Here is a 24,962-nt window from a genome sequence, read left to right on the forward strand (position 1 = left end):
ATGACTGACACATCGCCTACCGTATTAGGGCGATGACTTCTGATACTGTGGCTCAGTCCCCTTCCTGGATGGCCAACTTCCAACTGACCCTGGAATCAACTGTCAAACCATCCAGTCCGGGGCACACTGTTCCTGTTACACAGCACCCTCACAGGTCGGGAGGGAGACTGTTGACTCTGATTCATTCGCTCTCTGTCACACTACCACAAATAAGATGTTACAGCCAGCAAGCAAATCCACTCTATCTGTTTCTACACAATATGCTTTTGCTGAATTCTTTCAGGATAAAATTGCAAACGTAGAAGCCAATTACTACTCTCCATTGATATTGCTGGCCCAACAATCACTTCTTATTTAGGCCATACCCTTACTGATTTGACTGTGGTTTCCTTTTCCGATATAAACCAGCTAGTAATGAAATCCAAATCCACAACATGCCTCCTTGACCCTTTTCCAACTGCTTTGCTTAAGTTTAGCTTTGTAACTCTCTGCCTTTATGTTATGTTAATAACTCACTCAGGAGTCATTCTGTCTCTTTTTAAAACTGCTGCGGTCACCCCTTTGCAGTGGCACTGGCACAATTTTTAAAGTGGGGGTGCTGAAAGCCATTGAACAAAACTGTAACCCCTGTATATGATGGAAGCCATGCAAAACCAGCACCCCTAGTTCCAGCACCCTTGCCCCCTTGTTAAAAAAATCAAACCTGGATCCAGATTTACCCAATAACTTTAGGCCTATCTCTAATTTACCATTCCTGTAAAAATCTTAGAGCTAGTTGTGGCTGGTCAACTTCAAAATCACCTGATGTCGAACGACCTTTATGAATTATTTCAGTCAGGTTTTAGAGCCATACATATCACAGAGATGGCTGTGGTGAAGGTGGTAAATTACCTTTTGATAGCTGCTGATTTTGGCCTTATTAATATTCTTGTCCTAATTGATCTGAGTGCAGCATTTGATACCACTGATCATGAGGTTTTGCTGTACTGTCTTGAGAATGATGTTGGCATCTCCGGTATTGCACTCCAATGGTTTCGATCCTATCTGTCTGATAGAAGGCAGTTTGTGGCAATGGAAACTGCCTAATACAATGCTGGTGTCAACCGGTGTTCCACAGGGGTCTGTGCTGGGACCTCTCCTTTTTAGCATTTATCTTTTACCTGGAATTAATTTTCATTGTTATGCTGACGACACACAAATTTGTTTGCAGGCCAAACCCGAAACAAGCCTTGATAATTCTATTCTTCACAATTGCTTGTCTGACATTAAATCTTGGATGAAAAATACTTTTCTACAACTTAACTGTGATAAAACTGAAGTGATGTTAATTGGTTCTCCACAGCATCACAAAGTTGATAGTGTCGGCTTAAAAATTGGGGGAGTTGAAGTAAGCTGTACCTCAGAAGCCCAAAATCTTGGTGTGATTTTTGACTCTGTATTATCTTTTGAGGCTCATGTTAAGAACATCACCAAGATTTCTTTTTACCATCTTCATAACATCACATGACTAAGATCTTCCCTTAATGCTGTGGACACTGAGAAATTGGTTCATGCTTTTATTACATCTCGCATTGACTATTGCAATGGACTGTTAGCGGGAGTATCTGGTAAGATTCTCCAGACACTCCAGATGGTCCAGAATGCAGCGGGCCGGGTTTTAACCAAAACCCCAATCTCTGCTTACATCACTCCAGTCCTGGCTTCTCTCCACTGGGTACCAGTGAGACATAGAATTGATTTTAAAATTCTGATTGTCCTTCTGAAATGAACTAAATGTTATTGTCCCAAAATGTATTTTTTCATTTTCTATTTTTTTTTTTTTTTACACATAGTCTTTCAGTTAAGTGGGAGGTTGTCTGTGACCTCAGGTTGGGTACCTCCAGGCTGGTGTGATGGTGATAAGCTCATCATCCTCGTCATCCAACTTTTGGTCATTCTGAGTGAAGTTTCTTAAAGAAGGAAGAGTTCCTAGTCACTGAATGTCCATTTCTTGTAGCGGAGATCATGGAGCCCTTGATGTCTGTCACTGTGTATGGCTTGGTGTTGTATGGGGTGGATAGTTTGTTGTTTTTCTTCTGTCGGTGTAGCACAGAATTGCCAGGTGCAATGGTGGGTGGTTTTGCGTGCCGACGGGTGTCTGAGTACGCTTTCATCCTGGCTTGGCAGTGCGATCTTTCTCACTATCGAGTCTATCTTGTCTATCGATGTTGACAGTGGAAATTTTCCGATTTAACAGGAGTTCTGCAGGAGATTTGTCAGTTGTGCTGTCTGGTGTAGAGCGATATTCCCTCAGGAACTTGCAAAGTTCTTGTTTCTGAGGAACACCTTGCATTCCAGCAATTCTTAGGAATTTCCCTATCGTCCGCATAAATATCTCTGCAGCAGCATTGGCTTGTGGCCAGAGAGGTGTGATCTTCCTGTGCTTGAAACCTAGATATGCTGCAAATTTGGTGAACTGATCATCATTGAATGGTGGGCCATTGTCAGTCTTCACAATTTGTGGAATAACAAACATGGAAAAGATGCTGTCCATTACTGATATGACAACATTGGCTGAAATTGATCTGATGATTTCCACTGTAGGGTACCTAGAGTATTCATCTTCAAGAACCGGAAGGTATTCCCCAGTGGGGAGAGGTCCATAGAAAGCTACGCTGACATCTTGCCATGCTGCTTCTAGGAGTTCAGACATCTTTAGTGGTTCTGAGTGCTTTGCAGGCATTGTAGCTTGACAAGCCAGGTAGTTTTTCACCATGGCTTCAGCACTTTGGTCAATGTTCGGAAACCATACGTTCTCACGAAGCAGGCTCTTTTGTCTTTACTATCCTCTGGTGTCCTTCATGTGCAAGCAAGAGTACTTTGTGCTGAAGTGTAGAGGGTATGACTATCCTGGATCCTCTTAGCAGTATGTCATTGTTTGGTGAGATTGTAAGCTCACTGCAAACACGATGAAACAGTTTTAATTCAGCAGCATGTATTACAGGCAATGGTGTGCCATGTGTCCTGTCATATTAGTTCTTTGACTGTTTGGAGAATTGGATCCTTCAGCGTCTCCTGCTGTATTTCTGCCAGTCATGGCCGTGGGTGTTGGGTACTGGGCTATGAAGTTAACATATTCCTCTGCTACTTTAGCTACTCTGGAGCTATCAGGCGTCTTTGGTGGGATTGGATGATGTAACATATAGTCAGCTGGATTGTCTGATCCCCTTCTGTATTTGATGTTGAGATCGTAAGGTTGTAGCCGGAGTCCCCATCGCTCAATGCATGCAGGTGGTTTGGAGCTAGGGTTATTTCTTATCAGCTCTAAAGGTTTGTGGTTAGTTACTAGGGTAACTGGGTTGCCGTAGAAGTAAAGATAGAAGTGTTCACAACTCCATACTGTAGCTAGTGCTTCACGTTCAGTCTGTGAATATCTTCTTTCAACATCACAGGGCAGCAGTGTGGAGTAGTGGTTAGGGCTCTGGACTCTTGACCGGAGGGTTGTGGGTTCAATCCCAGGTGGGGGACACTTCTGCTGTACCCTTGAGCAAGGTACTTTACCTAGATTGCTCCAGTAAAAAAAAAAAAAAAAACAGCTGTATAAATGGGTAATTGTATGTAAAAAATAATGTAATTGTATGTAAAAATAATGTGATATCTTGTAACAATTGTAAGTCGCCCTGGATAAGGGTGTCTGCTAAGAAATAAATAATAATAATCACTAAGAGACCGTCTGGCATGAAGTACTGCTTTGAATTGTCCTTTTGTAGAAGGATAGCTCCTAGTCCTACAGGGCTAGCGTTGCCGATTAGTTCAGTTTCTCTGCTTGGGTTGAAATATGCCTTGTTGTTTCACTGGTGTGGCTTTCTTTGAGTGTCCTCAGTGCTGTTTCTTGTTCCTCATCCCAATGCCATGGAATGTCCTGTCTTGTGAGCTCTCTCAAAGGTGCTGTAACAGTAGCAAAATTTGGGATGAAACAAGAGCAATAGTTAGCCATTCCGAGAAGGCTTCGAATTTCACTGGCATCTTCACTGGCTTGATGTATGGCAGCTACTTGCCTTGGGTCAGCAGATATGCCACTAGCTGAGAAGATAAAATCAAATAATTCTAGTGTTGTTTTGTTGTACTCACATTTGCTGCGATTGAGTGTCAGTCTACTTTCTTTTATTCCCTGAAAAACTGCTGTGAGATTTTTATCATGTTCTTCTTGATTAGCACCATACACAATGATGTCGTCGCTCAGGTTTTTCACACCAGACATGCCCTGCAATGTTTGGTATATGGCACAGCGTCATTGCAGTGAAGAAAATTTTCAACGGTAAGTTACTCACTTTTATTTATTTTTCTTCTTTTCTTTTTTTTCACTCTTGAATCCTTGTTGAACGTGGTGTGTCTCGTTTTGAATCCTCGTCGCCAATGTAATATTTGCTTATTATTATTATTTAGTTGTGAGAAACACACGCATTGAATTAACAGAACAGCTCTTTATTCCCTCACCACATGTACATCTATTGCTATATCGTACCACAGGTACTGCCATAAATAGTGTCTATTTGCGACATGATGTAATCATCTATTTCAAACACTACATGGAGCAAAACTATTGTGTGTTCCAAAAACTAGGCTGCGATCAATGGGTGATCAGGCGTTTTCCTGCTATGCGCCATGTCTCCAGAATACTCCAGAAGGCTCCTTCTGTTGATGTTTTTAAATCTCTTCTAAAAACATACCTTTTTATTATGGCTTTTTAAATTGTTTATCAGTTTTTTCTTTGTTGTTTGTTATGTTGTGTTTTGTTATTTATTAATCTGTCATTGCTTTTATGATTGTAAGTGTTTGTTTTATTGCCTTTTTACTATATAAATATTATTATTATTATTATTATTATTATAGAACACTGTCACGAGTGAACCTGAAACCCGTCTTCCCTTGTGAAAGGTGTATGTGGCAAAGATGTATGGCTCTTTGATAGAAATAGCTTAACACCCAGCTGTCCATTTATTTAGGTAATTTCCATGTTAAAAATGCTCTTTTTTTTTTTTTTTTTTTTTTTTTTTTGCAGATTTTTCATTTTTGGCCCTCAAATAAGCAATTGGACAGTTTTCAAAACTATTTTTGTTATATTTTTTTTTAAAAATACACACTTTTTTATTGTGATTATGATAAATGGAAATACAGTATTTCAATAGCACTTCAATAACAAAATAACAACAATGTTGTAGCGTTATAATATAGATCATAACATAACATCATTTTTTTACAATGGCAGCATTATATAAGTATAAATAACATTTTTTTACAATGGCAGCATTATAATAGATAATATAATATTTTATAAATTATTTTTGGTGTGATAGATTTCAAAGCAGACGCACGTCAAACAATCATCAATTTTTCATTCTCAGCTGCTTATATACAGATGACCCAGTCTGTCAAGCACATTTCTTAGGGACTGCTGCCATCTGCCACTAAAAAATATAACTGCATACACTTTTACAATACAGAGTTCTTATTTTTTTCATTGAAGTACGTTAAAAAGATGTGTTAAACTTTGCAGGTGCACATATAAGCGCCTGCATGCTATTCTCACGGGAGAGACAAATTTGGACTTGCATGCGCTTCACGTGGAAATCACGGGATAAGCAGCTGGGTGGTTAATTTATTTGCAGTCTTCCCACTGATGATGGGAATGAGAATGTAGAGATGGGAGCCCAGCTAACAAGATTGAAGTTTTTTGCAGGTATCAGGCATTTAAAGACTGTCAACCACTCCTGTGGTGGCTGTGACAGCCTCACTGAGAGCAGAAACTGACCCAAGACTGTCACAGCTGCTGGAAGCAGGCTGATCTTTGGGATACAAATTGAACATTTGTGAAACTGTATTAGCTTATAGTAATATTATAAGGATTCTGTATTCCTTTCGAATAGTGTGTGTAGCCAGTAGAAAAATATTATTCGTGAATCTGTGTAAGGCAAGGCTGACCTGCTGAAAGTTCCAAACGCATCTTTTTTAATTATACTCAGAACCTCAAACATTCCGATCCAGCGAGAACAGAATGACAAACTCTATGGAGCACAGTTAATATGCCAGGAACAATTGAACTAAAGTAGGGTTGTGGTTCTACTATAGTAAGAAAAAACATAAGTATTTAAATAAATAGAAAACTGAGATTAGGATGTTAATCAGTATCAAAATATAGCAGTCCAAAGTTTTTAATATTCAAGGTTGCATTTGCTGCTAAGCAGATGTCTAATTAAAATTAATCTCTTGTCTTCTGTGTATACCAACGGAGTCAAATAAAATTACAATTTATAAAAGAGACGGCTATATTGAAATATCTGAATTAGAAATACATGTTATAAAATCATTTAAAGTTAAACTGTTATACAAATAAAATAATTATTGTTGAAAGAACACACTACAGTTAAAAATAAGAGAGTTCAGCTTGTCTGTGTACCTTTGTTATTAGAGTGTATACACTCTTGGAAGCTGGTCAGACCTAAACATAGGGCCTCCCCTATCTTTAAATTAATGAGAGCTATCGCGCATGGAAGCCTGTAACCTTGGCTGAAGCAGGCATCTCATTTAATTAACTTGAAAATGAAGTCATAGTTTTTAAAGAACTAAACACAAAGCCTAGGTATTGCCATATAGCAAAAGAAAAAAAGTAACCCTTTCTAGACAGAACATGTTTGAAACTAAAAAGACCTATTTGATTTTATTGTAACTAAGCACAGTGGTTTTAAAAAGAAAGTATTCTGATTAGGGCTGTCAATTGCTGTGTATTGAGCCTTTAGGCACACCGTACTTCAATCCTGGCCGCAGCAACATTGTATTGAGTGTCTGAGTGCAGTAACTTATTGTTTAAATAGAAAGTTAATCACTGAACCGCTTAATGGCGCACTAAAAATGAATGGGATTTTTTTTTGACGGCTCACTGGACAGAAAGACGCTTACTTCGATACTGTCAAAGTGAGTTCCAGTATCACACACAAGTACATCTAGTCTGCTACGTGCTGAACACGCCTTCATGTCTCAAAAACCACTAGCAGCTCTTCTGCTACAGACAATAACAACAAATTAAACCCACCAGTTTCGACAGAAATGCAGGACCGCTGCAGGATCAAGCTAAGTATGATAATGCTTTTTTATTTATTTATTTATTTTTAATGAGTTAGGCTGTGTTGCTTTTTTTGCACATAGTATGTAAAGCCTAACAATTGTTAGTTAGCAGTTTTTGGATATGATGACAGGTTTTTTTTTTTGTATGTTCTCTTTACAATTAACATTTCATTTCCTAGAAGTGCTTACTGTAGCTACATATTTATAATTTTATTTAAAAAAAAAAAAAGTAATTTATTTCAGTTCACAATCACATTTTAAAATAGATATCCTATGTATTGTGTTTTCTGATCTCTGTATTCTGCTGCTCAAGCTTGAACTGCACATTTGATTGTGTCGGTTGTATTTGTAATTTCTAAATTATTGCCCCAAGTAAATTTTGGTGGTGGTCTCAATGGGTAAATTTCCTGGTTAAATAAATACATTTTAAACAATTTTATTTACAGTTAACAATAATAAAAACAATAGCATCAGTAATAAAACAAATTTAAATTCGATGGATGTAGTAATTGTAACTATTTAATATGCGATTAAAACCAAGATTATCTAAGATTAATTTTTTTCATCGTGAGATTAATCACTATTAATTTAATTGCTTGGCAGCCCTAATTCTGATATAATAAGAAATCGAATGAAAAACTCTGAAAGGAAATATGTTTTAAGTAAATAGAAACAGAATATTTGAACTAGTGTTTTTGCTTGTTTAAGGTTCTACTGAATACAAAATCGAAGTCGTGTTACAGGAAGACTGAAAAGGCAGAAAACAAGCATCTAGTTTAATTGGCTCAAGAATGTGGCCACAGTCAGGTTTCTTATTTAGAGAAGTAGTAAGCTTGATCTGAAAGTAGTCTTTAAGCTAAACCCAGGTATTCTAGAATAATTCAAACAGAATAGAAGTGTAAATGTTTTAATATAACAGAGGAACTGTTTGAATATAAGACAATAAAGTGTAAACTGGATTTAATAACTGTAGTATACAGTGGACCTACTAAAGAAATATAATTCAATTGGTAACCTCGCCTTTACCTGCTTGTAGCAGAGCGGTGCTGGGCATGGAAAGTGCTTTTTGGCAGTCGAAGCGAGACTTATCAGAAAGGTAGCAACTTTAATTGGGATGATGTTTGTGAGCCAAAAATCTTTTGTCTTTTGTATTACAAAAGAAAAAGCAACTGTTGGACAGAATTACATTTAAAACAAAGAAAAGCCACAGTGTTGCATTTATTTAAGTTTTACTGCAGTAATAAGCGGTATTTATTTACAGGGAGACTGTAGCGTTTACAAGTGAAAGAATTAAAAGTCTGTCTGAGACACTGTCACAAAGACGGCCGGAGTGGGTGGCGTCAGACCAGAAGCAGGAAATAAACAGACAGAGAGGTGTGGTTTGGTGAAGCTGAGCGAATGCTTTCGCTCAGCATTTAATAAACAGAACAGAAAATAAAAGGTTTGAACATACAAAACACAGGGCACGGCACTTGAGGCCAAAATAAATAGACGAACAAAACGGACTAAACAGTGCACAGACAGACGAACAAAACACGATGAGCAGATACTCTTATATTTACGCCTTTACAATTTACAATTACCTCCGTCTCCAATCCCGTTCTCCACTCACCGAACTCCCAACCCCGACTGAATGCTACGTGTCTCTATATATACTGTTGTGCTGGGATTCAATTACTAATTAATTATTCACTTGAATCCCAGCACGTGAATTAATTCTGTGCAACCCCGTGCTCACATATTACATTTAACCAGCACGTGAAGTGATTTGTGCCCTCCTCGTGCCTAAATACAAATCTACACTTTTTTAAATACACGTGAAACACAGACCCGTTTATATCCCGTGTACCAATGACTATACACCAACATTAACACACGCAACATACAACACATAATATGCACACAGGGGCGGGGCACATTGCCACAGACACACAGTAGAATACTGGAAGGGCATTAGACCATCAGAGATAAGGATTAGTTTTTGGCACCTCAAAACAGGATTCGTTGTTGGCTCTTAAAAGCGGGATTTGTATTTGCTATGTATCAGTTTTGAATGATAACCAGCGGAAGGTGCTTTAAGAAAAACAGGAGTATGTACCTCATTACAGTGGCTCTCAAAAGTATTCACCCCCCTTGGACTTTTCCACATTTTATTGTGTTACAATATGGAATCAAAATTGATTTAATTAGGAGTTTTTGCCACTGATCAACACAAAAAAGTCTAAAAATATAATCTACAAATTGTTCTAAATTAATTACAAATTCAAAACAGAAAATAATTGATTGCATAAGTATTCACCCCCTTGAGCCAATATTTGGTAGAGGCACCTTTGGCAGGAATTACAGCCACGAGTCTATTTGGATAAGTCTCTACCAGCTTTGCACATCTGGACACTGCAATTTTTGCCTATTCCTCTTTGCAAAATTGCTCAAGCTCCGTCAAGTTGGATGGGGACCTTTGGTGAACAGCAATTTTCAACTCTTTCCACATATTCTCAATTGGATTGAGGTCAGAGCTTTGACTAGGCCACTCCAGGACATTGACCTTGTTTTTAAGCCACTCCAGTGTGGCTTTGGCTGTATGTTTGGGGTCATTGTCCTGCTGGAAGGTGAATCTTCTCCCAAGTCCCAGGTCTCTTGCAGACTTCAGCAGGTTTCCTCCAGAATTTCTCTGTACTTTGCTGCATCCATTTTGCCCTCTATTTTCACGAGCTTTCCAGGCCCTGATGCAGAGAAGCATCCCCATAGCATGATGCTGCCACCACCATGCTTCACGGTAGGGATGGTGTTCTCAGGATGATGTGCGGTGTTAGGCTTGCGTTGAGGCCAAAAAGCTCTATTTTGGTCTCATCAGACCATAGAATCATAGACACATCTCTCTCATATATGCACATATATCTGTATTGTACTTGGTAGCAAGTACCCTGTGAACTCCAATTGACCTAATTTTTAATTTTTAGAGGAAGGAGGGGTGGAACATGAGGACCATGAAATCAAATGCAATTAATTTTAGTAAAGGAGTCACTGGTACTTTTTAAATATAATATTCACTTAAAATATAAGGGCTACATTTAATTCAGTCTTCTGCCATATTAAATGTAGAAAAAGCTCTATAAAAGCTGAGGTAAAACCCCAGTCAAGTATCACGCGACTTGCTAACTACAAGTTGTGTGGTCCATGCTCTGAGGATCTCTGAAAAAGCAAGTTGCTGTTTGGTCGTATTCAGAAGTCTGCCTTTGAATACAGCTCTTGTTTTGACATTGTATTCTACAACTACACTTCCATATAGTGGAAGGTAAGAACAATTTTCAATGTATATCTCATTTATATGGATGCATTGCTATAAGGTATAGGAATTATATTTTAGCTTTGGAGAGTGATATATAGGTATGTTTTAGGATTTAGCTGTGGGTTTTTAGCTTTTTGCATGGCTAGCCTAAGGGTTAAACATATGATAACCATACTTATATTGCTGTATTGAAGTATTAATGCTGTTAAACCTGTTAAAGCACTGGAAACGCTCAGATTGCCTATTAGCAGGGATCCAAAGTGGCTTGCAAGCACTCGATCCATTATTAAGCATTTAATAAACTGAAGGAGTACTAATACTGCTCTGATTCGTTAAAACTTTAAATTAAATAAGTCTGTGTGATTTTCTTGATTATTAAAAGGTTGTCTGGATATATTGTAAGCCTAGTGCACGAACAATTCACTTATAGGAGTTTAAAATATGAAACTGACATTTGCTCCCAATTTTTTTAAGACTCCTGTGTACTCCTGAGTTTAATGTGAGTACACAAATCACGTAATCTGTTTGCTTTTGCATATTTAAAATGTCTTCAAAACACTGAAAATATTTTAAAATGATATATTATTTTTCCCAAATACATTTGTATTTATTATTGTTTGCTGCAGCAAAGATGTGTTTGGAAACAAGAGGAGAGAAAGAAGTGATAGAAATGCTAACAGTGCTCCAGGGCACTCTGGTGTAACATTACCCAGGGTATGTAACTCAGTGAAGAAATGCCCCACACAACACTATTAATGCTCTGACCTGCGGCAGGCTGGTTTGGTCATCCAGTATTCGCAGGATGCCGTGGGGCCTAGCAGAGATCATCTCCAGACAGGACTGGCAGTCGGGTAGGCGGACTGGAAACCACTCGATCTGCTCCAGTGAGTACTCCTCCTGTGGGGGTTCAGGACATCACTGACTACAAGGAGCAAACGCAGAGTAGAGAAAGGCTGTCTTCCAGTATTGTGCACAGGAACTCATAGGAGCCATTTTCAGAACTGAAAGTTCTCTCTCAGAATGGGTGGTCAGGTGTACAGCTGTAAAGGTGTAAAGTTTTGCATTACCCTATAGAATTAACAAATTTTACTTCATAAAGTCGAATGAAACCTGCTGAATAATGTTACGTTAACATATTGAATTATATAACGTTTTGTAGTTTTCCACTGACAACAGTGGAAAAATGTGACATTTCGAAATCTAACATGAAATGCTGAACTACTATTTGCCTTCCGGTAGACTTTTTTCTTTGATTACATGATGTTAAATAAAATATCTAAATTATATTCATACAATCTTTTTTTATTTTTTTAATTATGCCTCAATCCTAAAATCTAGGTGATGCAAAACCAGCAGGAACATGAAAGTGTCTTGTAGGTCTAGGTCCAAAAGCAATACCCTTTTTATGGAAACATGGTTCATGTGTCAGAGCTGGCCCTGCTTCTCTCACCTGTTCCTGGGAGATCACTGCCTTGTTCACAAAGTGCTGGAGCTGCTCGTTAGCGTAATTAATACACAGTTGCTCAAAGCTGTTCACTCCCAGATCCTGCAGCACAAGAGCGTAGATCAATGAACTGAACTCTTTTTCATTTTATAAAAAAAAGGGTGTGTGAAGTTGTCCTGTAGACTCACCTCAAAGCCGTAGATATCCACGATGCCCACAGTGCTGTCCATCTCTTTAGGAATTAGCCACTCGTTGATGCGCTCCAGCAGCCAGTCAAACAGCACCAAGTACAGGGCCTTGGCAATGCTGTCCCTGCCCATTGCAAAATGCAAATGATTGTCAATCGTGTAAGAATAATCTTGAGCCCGATCTGCTGAATGCAAGTGTGAGCGGTTGTGTGATTTGTCATTTTATTGGTTGCCGAGCTGCAGGTGCTATATACTATACAGGGAATTGTGGGGATTGAAGTCCTTCACTGGTGATGACCTCATAATCGGAAGGAACAGAAAAAAACATGCATGATATAAATATCCACTAAATACAATATTTACCTGCTAGATGCTTTGAAAACAAGCCAAATTGGGCTGTTTTCATTTGCCAATCTGGCAGCACTGTACAGGTTTAATTATTGGTACTTTCTTATGATGCGTGTTATATGAAATTAGCATATCCCCTCCTTAATTACCAGAAAATAACACCGACTTGTGTGGCACCCCTTGTCAAAATGAAAAAGGACAGGGTCAAGGGATTTAGTTTCAGGAATAATAGCACGACAATCATAGAGTGCTAGCTCTATTTTTGTTGTAAACATAGCTATTGAGGTTACTTACAGGCGATGTGCTCAAGGTTACCTGTTTACTAGAGGACTAATCTGATATCATTTTGCATGAACTGCACAACAATGACATGGAAGATTACTTGAACCATCCAGCTTGATAGAAATCTTTCAGTTTTTTATTATTAAACTTGCCCAAAACCATTGCATCTGAATACTTGCAAAAACACTATAAAGTACAGTAACATCTGCACCAATTGCAGACCCAAATAAAACTTTGTTTTTGAGATAGGCAACATATACTGGGATTTATAGATTTTTTTTCCCTTTTTTACATTATAATTTTCATACTTTTTTTTCTTTTTAAATCCCAGAACAACATTTCAATTTAAATAGCACTTGTGGGGGCTCCCAGGTGGCGCATCCAGTAAAAGCACTCTGCGTGGAGTGCAGGATGCACCCTATAGCCTGGAGGTCATTAGTTCAAGTCCAGGCCATTCCACTATCAACCGTGGACGAGAGTTCCCAAGGGGCAGCGTACAATTGGCCAAGCACCGCCCGGGTGGGGAGAGCTTAGGTCGGCCAGGTACTCTTCGGCTCACCGCGCACTAGCAAACCCTGTAGACTGGCCAGTAGCCTGCGGGCCTGCCTGTAAGTTGCCCGGAGCTGCATGGTCCTCCGACACTGTAGCTCTGAGGTGGCTGCATGGCCTGCAGAGTGAAAAGAAGCGGACAGCTGACGGAACACGTTTCGGAGGACGCGTGTGTCCGTCGACATCTCTCCTGAGTCAGCGCAGGGGTGGCAGCGGTGAGCTGGGATGGAATAAAATAAATTGGGCTTTCCAAATTGGGGAGAAAATTAAAAAAAATATTTATCGATTCCAAATTAAAAAAATAAAAAATAAATGTATGGGCAGAAACATGCTTTTGTTGTTTAGTTGTCAATCAACAAATTAATTTAAAAAATGCAATATATTTGTTAACATAGTACTCACACAGTACCCCTACAGAGAGAAAGGGGAGTATTAAACACATCTAAAGAAGAAATGCTAAGGATTAAGTGTATACAGCCCCATTACATTCCTAAAACCTCTCTGGCACACTCTGCTGAAATACTGTGAACATAAGGTACAGCTTTCGGACATGCAAAAAAAACATAGTTTGGGGTCAATTTGCATGGCTTTTTAGCGTGAGGTGATTTACCCAACCTTTTAAGTCTACCATGTTTGGTCGTGCATAGCATAGGGAATGTGCATGATATGTGTTGCTACGTCACATTCTCACGACAATGGAGAGATAATTTTGAGTTTCTAAACTGCATGGAAACCCAAACAATGTGTGCTGCTTATTGATGACAACAATGCAACCCTTTGCAGGGTCATGCTGTCACTGTACCAGGCTGTGGAGTTATTTTGATGGTCGATTAATGTAAGCTGTAAGTGGTTTCAGTGTGGTTGGGGTATGCCCACCATAGCACCTGTCTATTAAGCAAGTTCTGGGTAGCAGTCTGAAAAGAGTGCCACCTAGCTTTATAGCACACCCAACACTTTACAATATTATTAAGTTTTAGTTGGTATGAATGCATTCCTTTATCAGGTTTCATGGTGTTTAAATGAAGAACTGGATTAAAGAAAATTGTTCCTTTAAATCTGGTGATATATTACTCTAAAAATGAATACTGAAAAGTTCAAGCCTCAACTACTGTATTTTATGTTCCTGTCGTCAGGGGATATATTTCCCAGCACATGATATTAGATTTGCAAATGAATGTAAGACTTTTGTTCAATATATTTTTAATGTTTCTTGAAAAATATCAAAAAGATCCCCACTTGGTGTAAAGGTAACAAACACCCCAACGCACACAAATGCACGTTCAGATTTACCTGGCGTCGATGGCACTTTCCACAGATAGGGGGCAGTAGATCCTGTCATAAGAGGTCTCCTGAGGAGAGAGGGAGAGGAACTCAGTACAAGGTCCTGGTCTGAAAAACAGCTGCAGCTTTCTGCAGTGAAAGTGCATCAGCAGGATGTGAAGTGTTAGATGTAGTTATGATAGCTTTGAAGCGTTAGAATACATTTTAGAAGTGACACTTCCCCTCCGTCTCTCCTCACCGTGATTCGATATGTGATGGCATTCTGAAGTGCCTCTCCAGAAACCTGCAGGAGGCTGCCAACGATTCGAGTCTCTGTATCATTGAAGATCATCGCCAGCTCATATGAGTCTCTCTGTCAACACAGCAACAATAGAGCAGCACAACGTTCACTAGCAATATTAATTATTTATTTCTTTCTTTATTTATTTATTTCTTAGCAGATGCCCTTACAATTATTACAAAATATCACATTGTAAAGTATCACATTTCAGAATGTCACATTACCGATAAGAGCAGTTGTACAATAGAGTGGGAGAAACGAGGAAGGCAAAAGACAAGGCGAGCAGCAGAGTTTTGGATGAGTTGGAACGGACGAATGGCAGAGGCAGTTCTCGAGCTCCTTCACTTTGGAACTCACTCCAAAGTGAGTTCCAAAGTGCAGTTTTGAGCTCCTTTGGCTTACTGTTTATTTTTGTAAAGCACCCTGGGATGCTTGCACATGAAGGATGCTGTATAAATGAACTTGGTATGATATGGTATGGTACAGTACGGTACGGTACGGTATGGTACGGTATGGTGTGGTACGATATGGTACTAGTTCAAACTTTTTAACTTTTCCAGTGACTTGCATACAAGTTAATTTATGATTAGTATTATGTTATAAAATTATTCAGGAGACTACTGCAAGTTATCAAATACCCATGATGATGTTAACAGCCCCTTAAACAAGCATTTTGAAGGTATCAGCACAGCCAGCATAAAGGGGATGTACTGAGTGCCTGAAGGATGAACTGTGTCAATGAAATACTAACCTCATAAGAGCTAAAGCAAATGTTGCCCAGTTGTAATATGGAGGACAGGATGGACCAAATGGTAGTCAGCTGATCCTCAGACAGACCAATCGTCTCCAAGCATTTCAACAGCACCAGGAAGTCCCCTGCATCTTCCTTACCCTCCAGCTCACAAGCTCCTCCCTTAACACAAAACTTTCGACCTGAGTATTGACTTTGATTCACAAATAATATTTTGTCCATGTAATGTGTAAGGTTGTGTAAAACAATTAATTAAATCAAGACAAATTGCATTACCCAGTCCTAATTTTGAGATCACTGTTCATGGTTAGGGTTCACTGTACTGCTTCATTCTTCCATCTTTGGCTTTCTCCACAATGAATGTGAATGCTAAACCTATGCACAGTAGCTGACTGCATGTATCAGGCTTCACACAGACAAGGAGCATAACGTTGGGAAACGGAACCCCTTCCCTAAATGTGTGAATGTGCAGTAGTTATGAAGGAGGAGCCCTCTCACCTGGTTCAGGTAGAAGTATGTCTCCGGCCCCTGCAAGTAGAGCTCCTGTTTCTGCATATCACTGAGACCCTTCAGCATCTCGTAAAACACATGGTAGCTCCGCTCGCCCCGCGCCTATGGGATGGGGTTGGACAGGTATCAAGATTGGAGAAGTTATTAAAACATGCCAAAACATGGTGAAATAATGATAAAGCACAACAAACTCTCTTCAATCATAGTAAAACACAATAAAGTCTTTCTATAAGATTGTATAATCTTGGTAAACTGCAAAATGACAGCACACATTTACTATAGCAAACATTTATATGGTCAATTCTACACCATTTTTGGGCAGGGAAATAAGATAGTACTTGTGCTATGACAAGCCAAATGATAATTTAGGGTTATCTAAAATTGCATTTTAAGATATCTTGAAATAGTTACAGATATCTGTAAGTCATTTGCAGATATCTTTAAATGAATTTGAGATATCTATAAACAAACGATTTTGAAGATATTTCATTTTGAGCTATCTAAAAATGAAACAGAGATATCTCAAATTGATTTACAGATAACTTTAAATAATATGTTTTGCTAGCATGATACACCAAACTATCTCTAAATAACTTCCTCCTCATTTAGAGATAGCTGTAAATAATTTAAAGATATTTCAAAATTACTTCCTGTTCATTTAGAGATATCTGTAAATCATTTTAAATATCTACAAATTACTTCCTGTTCATTTACAGATATCTGTAAATCATTTTAAATATCTAGAAATTACTTCCTGTTCATTTAGAGATATCTGTACATCATTTTAAGATATCTTGAAATGACTTCCTGTAAATGGACACCATTAGCGTCAGTATATAATCACTGCATGCTGATTGGCAGAGCTTTCATTCTGATCAGATTTAATTTTAGCATGCTTCATAAATCTCCAGCCATTTCACTTTGTGTCAGTGCTGCTTCTTGGTTGTCATAGATACTGTACTGGTGCAAATAATGAGGACGAGAGAAGGCTTCGGCAGTGTGACGTGAAAGTAGCAGTAATTGCAAAAATGCAAACTTGTGTCCGCCATAAATCACATAGTTGATAGAAATTTGAAATACACATCACAACGTGTTTTGCCTTGCACTGATTTACCACCTTTGTAAAATGGCAAAAAATCAGCCCCGCCTGATGTATGTGTGTTATATACAAACAAAAATGGATCAACAAGTCTGCTCTTGACCCCCTATTTAAAAGGTTTTTGGCAGCAAGAAGGAAACCGTCGAGATTGGATGCACACACAACCCAAGCTGCCATTTGTGTGATCTCTACCAGCTAAAGTCATAGGGACAGATACTGAAAAGAGACACAAGTTTCGCAAGGGCAGTTGCTGGGATTTTTTCACCCTCAATTCTGCCTTTGGAATAAGTTGTGCAAACAGAAGTTGTAGGTTTTATCCCAAGTGTTTTTTCCTCAAGTCTGGAGGAGTTGTGAAAAATTATGCAAGTCTACCTACAAGTGTGAAATTCAAATATTATGTTTTCCACAGAACACAATGTTGGGTACAAATTTGTTCTTCATTTAACTAATTCACAAACAAGCTAAGATACTATTTAAAGGGCGATTGAATGTGTGAATGTTTGTAATTATGAATGCTGATTGAACAACAGTTATAAATCCTAGAGCTTTAGGCCCTACCTGAAACACAACCCGGGACTTTTCCAGCAGGTACTGCGACAGAGAGGTTCCCACCACCTCACCGCTGTGGAGACAAAGCACCACCCCTCAGACACACAGCCGGCCAGCCTTGCTGAGCTGTGCAGCAGTATCAGACCTCAGTGTTCCTAGTATTCATACTGTTTAACATCATTAATGATACACAACGGTATCTTACGTCAGCATTGATACTTCTGTTTATTCTGCAGACATTTTCAAAAACTAAAACACTGGAAACCAAAGATTTTGGAAGTCTATATTCAGTAAATGCCCAGCCTGGTGATAACTGGGGTTTAACAACAACCCTGTTAAAATATTGTTGCAACTGGCTAGCTTTGTCTGCCATTGTAGTCCGATATACAGTCACTCACACTCCTCACTGTCCCTCACTCACTGTCGGATGTGGATGTGAAGGTACTTTCCAAACCGGCTGGAGTTGTCATTCAGGGTTGTTTTGGCGTTTCCGAAACTATCCAGAACAGGGAGTACTTCAGTGGGCTGAGGGGGAGATACAGAGAACCACTCGGAAGAAATGAAGGCTGTTGAGCTAAGACTTAGCTAATGCATTCTTCTTCTTGTTTAGATTAACTTGGTATAACTTTTCAATCCTCGCATCCTGGTGAATGAAGCTGCCACCCTGTAACACTCTGCCCCCAGTGGATGTAAACAATATCACATTGTTCTATGTGGTATTACTGATGTATTTCTTATATCCACTAGGGGCAGTGTTGCAGAGCAATTTAATCTGAAGTATCCTCTGAAAACAAATGTCATGAGGAAATATATGTCTGAGAGCCCTTTAAAAAGTCACTAGAATGTAATGAGTGAAGCATTTCAGAGTCATCAATAATTTATTTTTATTTCCATATGGTATTTCTGACCTATCTTATTAAACTCATGAGATGTGTAAAGGGTTAGGAGATGGTGCTCCAGTCTATAATCCACATCCCTCCATTGGAGGAGGACCATCTCCTATCCTGTGCTCTGTTAAGCTACAGAACCACTACCTGGCGAACTCCCTCCTGCTCTCCTTGATAGACGATACTCAGGTACTGAATTATCAGCTTTGCAGCTTCAGTCTTTCCAGAGCCACTCTGCCCACTGTCGAGAAAGCAAAGCACAGGGGCAGAGATGAGGACATAAAGTTGCTGTAATTGTGTCATAGTCTAGTTACATAAATATAGCTTTTCTTTGTGGTGATTACAGTGTCGACAGAGTCTCTGTGTCACACTGGGCATCCTCTGCCATGCTTTTACAGTTACTTCTATACTTTTCCATGTCTAGTCATTCATCTTTGGGTTAGCCTTACAGTTCTGTTCTTTTCTACACGTTATACTATGGTATAGGTCAAGAAAGCACAGAAGCATCTCATACCACTACACTAAAATGTATTAATCAAATTCATCATGGACTTCATTTCACTGTATTTTTTATTGTATATAATAACGTTAGCAAGTGGGTCAATAAATCAGCACTGGGAGAGCACAGTTAAAGAGTGGTATTTATATTCAGACACACACACACACACACCTGATAACGATGCATTGCTCCTGGTCCGAAATCTGTGATTGACAGTATGCTGCATCAGCGATGGCAAAGACATGTCTAACAGAAGAAGAAAGGGACAAAGTCATCTCAACTGGGGATTGGGAGTTTTTATCAGAAGTTTCCAGTAAGCGGATGGACACTCACGGGAGATTGTGGTTAAGCTCCTTGCCTTGGTACTGTTGCCTCAGCTCCTCTGTGTATATGCTGAGCAGCTTGAAGGGGTTCACCGACAGCAGGAGATTCCCAATGTAGGTCTGAAACCAAGAGAAATCAGCCACCTTCATCAAGTTAGTATTAGCAAATGTTTCCAAGCAACTGAACCTTCTGACCCTGTCCGGTAACCTGATAAGAAGGCTGTAGTGTGGTGAGGTGAACTAACCCACAAAGGGTTTCCATCCTCATCCGTGGAAGTGATCAGGCCAATGCAGTGCTCTTTATAACCCAGACAAGACCGTCTTTATCATGTGAGTCACTGGGGACCCTAAAGATGTTATTTTAGAATTCATTCCATATACACTAGTGTGCACATTTATTAGAACACCCCATTGCTTTTGTGGTTTATTGGATTCCATGCTCGACAAAAGTACCAGCTGTAAGAAAGTAAGTCTGTGGATACAACTGCAAGAAAATTTGTATCAAATTACACCACAGATTTTGAGAAAGTACACAATGCCAAAAAAGTTGCCAAGCTGTTATTGTTGCCAAAGGTGGCCATACTAAATATTAGCATTTCAGACATGGCTGTGTTTTTAGTTTTGACTTAGTTTCATGTAAGATGAGTTTGCAAAAACTCATTTCTGTAGTAAATGAAAATAATTGTGTGTGCAAAGCTCAATAAATGACAAATCTTGAGATGTTCTAATACATTTGCACATTACTGTATATTTTAATGAATTTGTTTAAATAAACAAATACATACATCTAAAGAGTTAAAGCATTAGAGAAGGCATTGGCCACTTAGAGTGCTCTATCCAGCACATGTACAGTAGGTATGCTTCAATACACGGTACAGCAGAGTAGAATCTAAATGGAAGGGAATCCTAGTTATGAAGATTTGTGATTAACCTAACAGGAGTTTTTTTTTTTTAATAATTAAAGGAATTGATAAGGATTGAGTGGATCTGGGACAATTGTTCATGGGTTAAAAATGAGTAAACTGGAAGAAAATACAGAGTTTGGGAGGATAATTAGCATATCTGTGTTCATTTGTCTGAGTGTAGTTTTGAAGATAGAAAGGTGTTTATAGGCTATGGAGAGAGCAGACAGACTGACTGTTATAGTGGCATAACAAGCTTGATGTCCTAAGCAGCATTATTTTCTTGTTAATAAATACCTAAATAAATAAATACACAAATGACAACATGTTCTAGTAGCACAACGTAATTCCTATATTCTAGTATGGTAACAACTAACATTAATTAGATAATTAGAAGCAATTCTATATCAATTTAAATGACATACGTAAATGGAGTCCCTGTGGAACCTCTTCTTCAGATTTAGCAGCACTGCACTCTCACACACCTCTCTGTAAGGGAAAGGAGATGAAAGCTCACAGCATGAAGGTAGTTCAACTACAGTGGTACAGCCATAAAAATGGTCCTCATAGCATTAAGGTTCAAAGCCCAGCCTCCCTAGAAACCTTACTGTACCAGAGAAAATTTGTCACAAAACCCCAGATTTACAAAAATCACCTGGGATTGCAAAGCCTAACTAGCAGATGGGAATACCTTTGGCAACACATATACACATATAGGGAAATAAAACCATCAGGCCGCATCCCTGTTACTCACTCCAGCAGGCAGAGATCCTCTACTTCCTCCACTTCCACAGAATGCGGCCTGCCCTCCACATGCACCTGAAATAATGGAAAGCAACATGCATCAAGCAGGGCTGGCTATCCACTTCTTCACACACAATCATGCTTTATATTAACTGGACAACAATTAATAGGATTACAAAGTACTTTTCTCTGTCCCAGTAATAACTGTTAATTATGATGTGGTTAAGGTTACGTAAGGCAATGGCTAATTGGTAATTAAATAAAATAACACAAAATGACTGTAATTCCTTGTATTTGCATTCCATTCATTTTTTAATTATTTCTCTTATGTCCATTTAACCTTAACGGCTGCTAATTCTGTTAACATTAATTTGCTATTCGTAGGAGTTTGTCTTATTCCAACTCTTTTCGGCTCAGCAAACAAAACAAATTAGTTTCCTGTTTTTCAATGGTTCATAATGAAATAACTTTTTATTCACCTGTCTAAGACACTCCACAAACAACTTAACCTACCATGTCACTTCACATGATAATACCCCTTCAATTTGAATATGCTCTTGCAATGTGACTGAAGTACCTGTGTGTGCGTGAGGCCCATCTCCAGAATCCCTTCCGCTGCATCCTCCGGCTCCCAGCTGCCCCCCGAGGCTGGAGGCTGAGGCAGCTCTGATTCCTTGTACATGGTCCACTTGCTGAGCTTCTCGATGGTGGGGTGAGGGAGCAGGGTCTCGGCTCGTAGCCAGTCCAGGGGGTCACGGCTCTGGGCCCAGTGCACTTCCATGTTGGTCTCAAACACCCCTTCCCCCATGAATTGAGCAACTTCATGGTCTGCCTCTTCTTCATCATATGAAGATGTCAGCATCTCGTCTTCCAAACCTTTACCTTGTTCACCATCACTGAACCCTAACCTGAACCCTTTATCACCTGTATGTCCTTTATTTCCTTGTCCAAGTTCTTTATCTACTTCAGTAGTTTGTTGCTTAGGTTTGGAGGACATAAGTTTGGCTACTTTAAACTGAGAAGGGACTAGCTTACTTGACCGAGCTCGACACCCTTCTTTGTTATTACCGTTAAGCCTGGACTTAGACTCTCTATCTCCGTAGAGCAGATTCTCTAACCTCCCCTTCCCCATTTGCTCAGATGAAGCTGTGTGCCTCTTTAGAGACTTCAAGTCTGGCTGCACAGGCAAAATACGTCTGGAAGGCTTTCCACAATTCTGTGGAGCTTCAATGGGCCTGCTGGCCTCTGTAGTGGCCCCTATGGATTTGACGAGTCTGTGAACTCGTGGAAACACAATGGCATACTTAGCATCGCTAGAGGTGGCTTTTTCTTCCGGCTCACTGAAGCTTTCAGAGTTTGCCTGTGGGGAGGAGGTATTTTGGTCTTCAACTGGAGAATCATCAGATTCTAAGTCTCCATGGTCTTCCTGAAGTTCTTCTGAACTTTCCACTTGCAACTTACTTGATCTGCCTTTATCCTTTGTATCTTCAGCCACTGAGATCCCCTCTACAATGGATTCACCATTTCCATCTGCCACCCGACCCTGTTTGTTTGCCAGTCCTGCAGTGCTGGCGATTCGGATAGCCATCCTCCTCCGGAATCTGCTCTGCCTGTTCTTCTTCTGCAATCTCTTGGCCAGCCAGGCAGAGAAGCCAATTGCCCGACCCACTGCCACCAGCTTTGCTCGGAGATTGAGATTCTTGGGCATCTTGTGGTGAAGCCAGCCAGTGACACGGCGTAAAGTGTTCACCCTCTTCTTTCTGCAGGCTTGCTGATCAACTGGTGCAGAAGGGGGTTCTGGTTGACACTCATCCTTGGTCTTGTCATATTTCTTCCTGGTCTGGTACCCAATGGATGCCATTTTCACCTTACCAATCATCAGGCCAATGTTTTGTGTACGGCCCATACCCAGTTGCTGTTGAATTTCTGCCTTTTTGGCACCCCTGTCAGACCCGGATGCATCCTCCTGTTCCTGTTTTTTATTGGTTTTCTCAACAGATTTGGCTGTGCCGTTCTGAGAGACATCATTGGAGAACTCTTCCGTCACCATACTCGACACTTCTGAATTCTGTTCTGATTGACCATCACATGTCAGTTTGGTTCTTGCCTCTCTCTGCTTCATCCTTAGTGTCAGGATCATTTTTGACTGCCTTGTTAGCAAGCTGTGGGTCACTTTCTTCACTGGAACATCCAGTCCACTGCTTTTCTTCTCTTCGTCTTTCTTCTTTCTGGTGATTTTTGCTGCTGTGGCCAACTCCAGGATTTGGGGTTTGTCTTTTGTTTTGGCCTTAAGCCTGGAAAATGTCATTTTAGGTTCACTTGCCTTCTCCACCCGTGGTACCTTTATTGCAACAATTTCTTTGCTGAGCTCAGTCTTGGGTTTGACTTTGACTCCTGCCAGAAGCTTGGTTGTTAATTTTAGAGGCACATTTGTCTTTTTCACAGGAAGCAGCTTTTTGAATGATGTTGGCTGTGGTGGTTCTTCATTCACACTGCTGTCATATCCAGCCTCCTCTTTGGCCTCAGATTCTTTCTCTTCCTCGGGGCTAGCACTTCTTACCAGTGATTTTGAAGTTTCCTCCTGGGAGCTCTCAGATGAATTTTCCTCTTCCTCACTACTGGACTTGTCCTCTGGTTCTGGCTCTTCCTCACTTCCTTCATCTTCTGTGTCCTCCTCAACCTCACTACTCTCCCCAGAATCACTAGCCTCACTATCACCCTCCTCTGTCCCTGCATCATTCTGGCCCTCACTGTCTGAATTCCCTGTTGTAGGGTCCTCCTCCTCAACCTCCTCTTCCTTACTGCTTTCCTCAGAACCTCCACTGCCTTCCTCTGAACTCTCTTCTTCACTCTCACTTATAGATTCTTCATCTTCCCCACTCTCCTCCCCGCTTTCCTCTTCCTCTTCCTCTTCCTCTGATTCCTCTGGATCCTCCCACCTCTGTTCTGTATGTTTCATGCTCTTCATTTTCATTCCTTTTCTGATGTCTTTATCTTCTCTCTTGGGCTTGGATTTAAGATTCTCCCTGAAAGGGGATAGTTTTGGAGTCTTGTTGTCCTCCACTCTCTTCTGATTACCTTTCTTGGCAGTCTCAGCAGGGACTGATTTAACCTTGCTGGCATCCACCTTTCCTGCTGATTTCAATTTCTCACTCTCTTTAGTTTCTGATCTGTCATGAGCTGATCGATCATTCATTTTATTTATCAACCCTTTACTCTCCTGTTTTTCTGTCTCTCTCTCCTTTTTCACATCACTTGTTGCTTTACTCCTGCCCTTCTTCCCCTTTGGTTCTGATGATTCAGTGACTTCCTTATTCTTATGTATTTGCACTCTCCTGTCATCCCTCAGTTCTGTTTTTCCTGCAGACTTCGACTGCTGTTTAATAGTCGTACCCTTTCCCTTGTCAGCTTTGGGGATAGGTGCAGGATCATCCCTACTCTTCTTTTTGTCTGGGTCACTGTGCCGAGGAGGTTTAGCTGCATCTCTGCGTCCCTTAGATCTCTCTGTGTTTGTGGTTTTTGTCTGTTCAGATTGTGCTGTCTTTTCCAGCTCTGTTTTCTTCTCTCCAGCTTTGGGCTCTGTCCTCCTTTGGGTTTCTAATCCAGAAGCCCCCTCTTTTTTCCGCTCTGTTCCTTTCTTCTTTCTGCTGGTTTGCCTTGCTGATTTTGAAGGAGCCATGTTCCCCTATGTCAGGCTATAGTAATATCCCTTCAAGCCTAAAGAACAAGAGCACGGTTTATTTATATTACCAATCGCTTTATAAACTGCTTTAAAGTTACCATATATGTATCTATAACTCTATACATTTCAATATATACAGGGTTTAATGCACAACATTTAATTAAACAAGGATTCTTAAAAAAAACCCTAATCATTAATTTTATATATGGTTAGTGTTTCTGTAAAGTATTTAATTACAATTGAATTTAAATAAC

At 39.8% G+C, this 24,962-nt stretch overlaps 1 protein-coding gene across 1 annotated transcript in view; it reads right to left on the reverse strand.

Annotated features, from left to right (window-relative positions):
* The window catches only part of LOC117424796 (unconventional myosin-XV), a 121,873-nt gene extending 97,168 nt beyond the window's left edge, over window positions 1-24,705 (reverse strand). Inside the window, exons 1-15 of the mRNA XM_058992191.1 lie at window positions 21,604-24,705; window positions 21,037-21,101; window positions 20,708-20,771; window positions 19,391-19,500; window positions 19,229-19,303; window positions 18,706-18,799; window positions 18,093-18,196; window positions 17,681-17,744; window positions 16,012-16,125; window positions 15,514-15,675; window positions 14,721-14,834; window positions 14,492-14,550; window positions 12,023-12,146; window positions 11,841-11,936; window positions 11,156-11,287 (exon numbers count right to left, since the gene is read on the reverse strand). Of these exons, the coding sequence (XP_058848174.1) occupies window positions 11,156-11,287; window positions 11,841-11,936; window positions 12,023-12,146; window positions 14,492-14,550; window positions 14,721-14,834; window positions 15,514-15,675; window positions 16,012-16,125; window positions 17,681-17,744; window positions 18,093-18,196; window positions 18,706-18,799; window positions 19,229-19,303; window positions 19,391-19,500; window positions 20,708-20,771; window positions 21,037-21,101; window positions 21,604-24,705 (4,479 nt within the window). The remainder of the gene's footprint in view (window positions 1-11,155; window positions 11,288-11,840; window positions 11,937-12,022; window positions 12,147-14,491; window positions 14,551-14,720; window positions 14,835-15,513; window positions 15,676-16,011; window positions 16,126-17,680; window positions 17,745-18,092; window positions 18,197-18,705; window positions 18,800-19,228; window positions 19,304-19,390; window positions 19,501-20,707; window positions 20,772-21,036; window positions 21,102-21,603) is intronic.
* Between the last annotated feature and the right edge of the window lie 257 nt (window positions 24,706-24,962).

This window comes from Acipenser ruthenus, chromosome 19, assembly GCF_902713425.1.
Source record: "Acipenser ruthenus chromosome 19, fAciRut3.2 maternal haplotype, whole genome shotgun sequence".
Lineage (NCBI taxonomy): Eukaryota > Metazoa > Chordata > Actinopteri > Acipenseriformes > Acipenseridae > Acipenser > Acipenser ruthenus.